Source organism: Entamoeba nuttalli (genome assembly GCF_000257125.1).
Source record: "Entamoeba nuttalli P19 unplaced genomic scaffold asmbl_1951, whole genome shotgun sequence".
Lineage (NCBI taxonomy): Eukaryota > Evosea > Mastigamoebida > Endamoebidae > Entamoeba > Entamoeba nuttalli.
In genome coordinates, this window is record NW_008574973.1 from 1 (window position 1) to 6,231 (window position 6,231).

A 6,231-nucleotide genomic window follows, 5' to 3' on the forward strand; every position below is an offset into this window, starting at 1 on the left:
TACTAAAAAAAAGTAATAAACAAAAAAAAATTAAAATCAATTTGTTTTGATTAAAGATTCTATAACTTTTCTGACAGTCTTATCTAATTTATCATAGTCTTGTCGTGGAAGTTCTCTAATAATTTGAACAATCTTTGGATGTTCATTCATAACACCTCTAATCCTTTCTTCTGATAATAACATTAATAAATGAATTCCTGAAGGAATCGTTAATTCAATTAATTCAACAAACACTGGTAATATTGTATCAGTAATTTCACTTGTTTTAATAACTCTAAGTAATTTATCAATAAGTGTAATGTATTTAATTCCAGTAGATAATTTAATTATATTAACAAGACAAAGAAGACAAGTAGAAGTATCTGTCTTTTTTGAAATAAGAATATCCATAGATTGCATAAAATTAATTTTTGTTCTTAATGAAGTATTTGGATGGTTCTTAACAACAGAACAAAGAAGTTCTACATATTCAACTAGATGACTTGTTTTATAGTCCATTAAATTAATAATGATATCTTCAAATTTATAACGAGAAGCTCTACTTGAAATTATACGATCAAATATAATTTCAATATATTTTGGTTGAGATTCTAAATTGCTAATTAACCATGAAAATATTTGTTTAAAATAAGGAGGATTAAGTACTGGAAGAATACTAACAACAAATTGAGAATATTTCATTGGTTCTTTTAAAAAATATGACAATATAACATTTACTAATGTTTGTACTCTAACTGAACATTGATGATCAGGAAGAGATGGAAGATAAAAATCACAAATATTTTCAAGTAATGTAATTTTATATTGATTTAATTTATTGTCATTAGTTGAAATAAAATGAACATATTGAATAAAATTTTGTTCTTCAAATATAATATATACTAATGGTTTTAATAGAGATGTCAAATTACCAAAGAATGCATCAATAAATGTATCAGTAACAATTATATCTTGTAATTGTTTAATTATTTCAATTAATAAATCATTTTGATATAAACACATTGCATATAATAAACGTACAATAGCCATTGTATATTCATATTCATTTGATTCACAAATTAATTTTAAAATAGGAACAATTCCATTACGAAATCCTCCAGGTATAAATGGGTAAATTTCAGTACAAATTCGAGTAATAACATTAATTTGTAAATCAATTGGATAACAATATAAATGTTTTGTTAATAATGGTAATAAAACAATATAACTTTGTGGTGTTTGTTTGATAATTCTAATTGTAAAATCAACAACTTTCTTTACAATTTCATTATTTTCTTCATTATCTGAAATAATTATTTCTATTTTTTTCTTTTCTTCTTTCTTAAGACTTTCTTCTTCTTTTTTATTTTGTTCATTTATTTGATTGTTTTGTGAAATATTATTTGTTTCTTCTTCTTCCATGTGTTTTTCAATTCTTAATAATGAAAGGATATTATCTATTTCTTCCATGTCACGTGGAATAAGGGGAATTTGATTAAAAAATGTAATAAGTCCTGGTTGTGGTGGATGAATTAATTCAAATAATACCTTTTTGAAAATTGATAAATACAATTCATTATACTTTCTAAGATATAACTCAAACATAAGAAATATGATTAATTTTATATTTTTACAATTGTCCTTTGTAGTAAAATAAATCAAATAGTCTACGAGTGTTTTATCTTCTAAACGTATAGTTTCTAAATCAACTTCTTTTATTAACATTAACAATATATCTGAAACTACCTTTTCACAAAGTCTTTTTTCATCAGGATGACAACTTTGTTCATAGTTATGACAAAGTCGAACTACTGAGTCTGTCGCAAATTCAACTACTGTTACAAGTGTATCATCTCTTTGAAGATCAATTAAATTAGTATTAACAACTTCAACTTCTTCTTGTTCTTCAAGTTTGATTTCTTCCATACTAATTAGTCTATTAGTTACTACTTCTTTTTCTTTATCTTGAAATCTATCATTCTCTCTATCTTCTTCTATCATACCTTCTTCCATTTTATTTATAAAAGCAATCCAAATTGAATAAAAGTGTGACATCATTATTGGTGGCATATTATATCGATATGGAAAGTCTGGAACTGGACGTTCAATTATATTAATGAGAATTTCTGCTAATTGATCTCCACTTAAACGTTCAATTCCAGGATATCGATCAACAATCTTTTTTACTACTCGACAATTACTTGGTGGTGGCTCTGAATGGACATTAAACAATGATGTAACAGGATAAAGCATTGGTATGCTTGCTGTTGCATTATGTTCAATAGCAATTTCAACAATTTTACTGACATGGAACTCTACTAATATTGATACATTTTCCAATTGAATTGGAGTAAACCTTCCAATGTATGGTTGAATACATAAATCCCTAAATGAACTATAGAATAGGTTAAATAATTGAGGGTAGAATCGAATGAGTTTAGATATAAGTTGAAGTGAATGTGAAAAAAGAGAAATATTTAGTGATAATACAGAATAATGTGACATTGATTCAACACATGCTCTTATTAAAGCAGATACATTCGGTTTTTGTATACTTTTATCATTTAATAATAAACGAATTATTTTAAATATTAAAGAGTATGTAATTATTACATACTGTGTTGATGGTAATCTTCTCTCTAATGACCTTTGTAGCCATTCTAGTAACTTAGTTAAAATAATAAAAGAAGGAGGAGAAATTGTTTCGATTGAAGTTAATGAATTATTTAATCTAATTAATGTTTGTAATTTATCACAATTTGACAATTGTAATGAGTTTAGAATACCTTCAAAAAATGTTGCTGAATTAGTTTGTTGCTGCATTCAATGAGTAACATTAATTAGTTTTGAGATAAAAAAAGAAAAAAATATTTAATTAAAAAAAAAACAAATGAAGGTGTATTAAACCAAAACTAAACACCACATTCATTAAGTAACTCTTCTGTAAAACTTTGGAGTGAAAATGATTTGTTGTACGAAGGAAAATGATTAATGTCTATTATATATGGCTTTCCTGTTCCATTCTCTCTAATGATATCAAATCCAAATAAAGTTATATTAAATGCTTTAGACAATAAATCACAATAATTTTGTAATTCCATAGGTGTAAAAGGTTTCATTTGGCTTGACGTTAAAAAGTACTTTTTCTTTGATTCAGGGTCTTCATTATTAAAACTGAAATACTCCAATTTGCAACTACTATCAATATTTCCCATTGACTCTTGAATAGTGGATGAAATAACCTTCTTCCCTATACAAAATACTTTAGTTAATTGTCCATTATGATTTATATATTCTTGAATAACACATGGATATTTAACATAATTAAATCCATTTGGATGATTAATAATTGTCATTTCATGTGATTCATGACTTCCTTGAGATGGGATTGGTTTTGTAATAACTGGAAGATGAATGTTTTGATGTTTATTGAGAAATATCATCATTTCTTGATGAGATTGAATAACAATAAATTGTGGGCAGTCAATTCCATATTGAGTAAGTCTTTCATAGGTTAATTTTCTTGATTGAATTATTTGTTGGTTTTGAATTGGGTCTACAACCAGTGCATCTGGATTATTTTTTATTGAATCTAAGATTCTTTTACAATCTTGGTCATTGATTATTTTTGGTAATAAAATATCAAAAGGTTGTGTCAAATCACTTCCACAATAAACGTTGATGATTTTATTTTTATAACAAAAAGAAATATTGTTTTCATTCCACCCCATCTTTTTTTTCTTTGCATCTGATATGTGAATTATAACTTTTTTCATTTGTATTTTTTTAAGTTCGATTAATGAATTTATTTTGTACAAAAAGAGAGAACTTAAAATGATTACTAGTTCTATTCATCAATTTGAAAAAAGTTAATAAAGGAGGATATCAAAGGGTTATCTATGGAAATATTGATAGAAGAAAAGACAACCCTATCATCTATAAAATAGTTATTGTCAATGACAAAAGAATTTAACACTCCATTAATATTCCCAACACACCCTATTCGAACTTCAATTGAAAATTATAATTATAACCTATATTCAAAAGAACAACGACCAAGTGATAAGAGATATGAAGAGTGTTGTAATGTCAATTTACGTGTAAAGACAATACCTAAAAAGAAGGATCAGATACTAAAAGATGAAATTAAACCTTCAAAATTTAATACACGACCTTCATTACCTTCTTTTAATAGTAGCTCTTCATTAACATCTACTCTTAGATTAAGAACAGATACAACCAAAACTAGACCATCTACAACTTCATTTTCTGATAATGCAATTCAAACATGTACATTACTTGGTCATGTCCGTACAAATGATGTTAAAAAACAAGAAGAAATAAAATACGAATGGGAGGAATCAAAAAAATCATTTAAAACATATGAGGCATGTCAACAAGCTATTTTGATAGGACTATTGATAATAAATGATTATGAGATTGAAATTAATAAAGAAATAAAGAGAAAAAAGAAGTTTCCAATGCTTGACATTCTCTCTATAAAAAAATCAGAAAACAATCAGTTAGTTTCATGTGGATTAAATGAGTTTATTGCTAAGTCAATGAAGGACACTGAAACAGCAAAAGAAACTGAAACAAAAAGAAGTGATTATAAACAAAGAAAGAGAAATATTCTTACAATGGAATTTATGATGAAATTAATGTCAAATGAAAAGTTAGTAATGGAGTTGGTTAAACCAAGACTAAGTGGTACTCTTTTAAAAAATGAAATATCTTTTATTGTTTCTTTCACATTAAATATGTTTATAAAACCAGTTCATTTGAATCAACAAGATATTTTGAAAATTGGTAAACATATTAATAATCTAATTACTAGAATTGTACTTACTTCACCTCCACAAAGATCGATTATACTTACTCCTTATCATTATATAATCAGTAGTATTTTTATTCAATTTTTTAGGGATTCTCTTGAACAATTTGATAAGGCAATACATTTTAAAGAATCAGACAACATGTCATTAACAAATACTTATCCTTTCCAAAATTTACAACCAGAATTTATAAGCCATTTCCAGAACTTAGATTTTTCTTTTATTAGAATAGATACTCTCCAATTCATTCTAAAAACATTTTGATTCGATGTAATTATTTGTTTGGTTAAATAATTTGATTTAATTCTTTCCAATTATAATCAATTAAAATTCATTCAACTATAATTACAAGAATACCAAACAAAATAACTAAAATACTACTAATACATAGAAAAGTCATTAAGCCCCATCTAACTTTTAAGTTTTTATTTTGTTTCATCTCCTTTGTAACTAGATTTTGTTGAAGTTGTTTATTTAAATGAATATCAGTTGAATTATTTTTATAATTATTGGTTTCTATTCTTGATATTGTTTTGGACTTTGAAAGAATTTGTCTATTTCTGATAGGACTCTAAGAAAGTAAATATAGTCTGTCATAAATGAAAACAATAAGTCAAAACAAACTGGTTTATTTTCACAAATTTTTATAAAATTTAATAATTGTTTTGTTCCAACTTTACTCTTTTCAAAGGCTTTAACAATTTGTTCAACGCCTAATTCATTTTCTGTTGGTTGTTGGGAAAATGATTTTGATCTTATTTCTTCTGAAAGTGCATAAGTATTTCTTTGACTCTCTTCAATTTTTTGTTCGTTTTTATCACGTTTACTTTTCATTTCTTCAATAACGTGTTGTAGCTGTATAGTTTTTTCAAACAGTGCATCTCTTTCAATAGCAACACTGTCTTTTGCTCGTGTTAACACAATTTCTCCATTATTAATTTCAATAGTGCAATGAATTCCTGTGTTTTTGCTAACATGTTTTTGTAATTCTGCAAGAATTTTAGCGTGTTCATTCTTTTCTTGAATTAACTTGTCTGTAATTTCCCCCTGTCTCTCTATACTTTTCTTTATTTTGTCTGTTAATTCATTCATAATTTGAACTTTTTCAATTGCTTTTTTTCTTGCTGCTTCTCTCTCATTCTGAATTGTATTTAAACACTGACTTGCCTCTTTTATCATTTCTGTTATTTGTTCGTAATTGGTTTCTTCTTCAGTCAACCCTTCTTCAATTTCTTCTGTGTTTGAGTAATATGTGTCTTCTTCCATGTCTTTTTTTATTCATATCAGTCTTTTATTATAAGTTCTTTTCAATTTTTTATAATACATTTACCATAAAAAATTCTTTCAACTTTTCTAGTTAGAACCATCAAAATATAAAAAAAACAACTTTTACGATAAAAACGTCAAAAAGAAAAGC

At 25.8% G+C, this 6,231-nt stretch overlaps 4 protein-coding genes across 4 annotated transcripts; 1 reads left to right on the top strand and 3 right to left on the bottom strand.

Moving 5' to 3' along the window:
- Window positions 1-36: 36 nt before the first annotated feature.
- Window positions 37-2,484, bottom strand: ENU1_003360 (hypothetical protein; the record flags this gene model as incomplete). The annotated part of the gene is made up of 1 exon (XM_008856481.1): window positions 37-2,484. One exon carries the CDS (start codon window positions 2,482-2,484, stop codon window positions 37-39), a length of 2,448 nt encoding a protein of 815 aa, XP_008854703.1.
- Window positions 2,485-2,891: 407 nt separating this feature from the next.
- On the bottom strand, window positions 2,892-3,755 carry ENU1_003370 (inositol 1,3,4-trisphosphate 5/6-kinase; the record flags this gene model as incomplete). Its single annotated transcript, XM_008856482.1, has 1 exon — window positions 2,892-3,755. One exon carries the CDS (start codon window positions 3,753-3,755, stop codon window positions 2,892-2,894), a length of 864 nt encoding a protein of 287 aa, XP_008854704.1.
- A 180-nt stretch (window positions 3,756-3,935) lies between these two features.
- Window positions 3,936-5,078, top strand: ENU1_003380 (hypothetical protein; the record flags this gene model as incomplete). Its single annotated transcript, XM_008856483.1, has 1 exon — window positions 3,936-5,078. The coding sequence occupies one exon, from the start codon at window positions 3,936-3,938 to the stop codon at window positions 5,076-5,078; it is 1,143 nt and encodes a 380-aa protein (XP_008854705.1).
- Window positions 5,079-5,330: 252 nt separating this feature from the next.
- Window positions 5,331-6,080, bottom strand: ENU1_003390 (hypothetical protein; the record flags this gene model as incomplete). The annotated part of the gene is made up of 1 exon (XM_008856484.1): window positions 5,331-6,080. One exon carries the CDS (start codon window positions 6,078-6,080, stop codon window positions 5,331-5,333), a length of 750 nt encoding a protein of 249 aa, XP_008854706.1.
- Window positions 6,081-6,231: the final 151 nt, after the last annotated feature.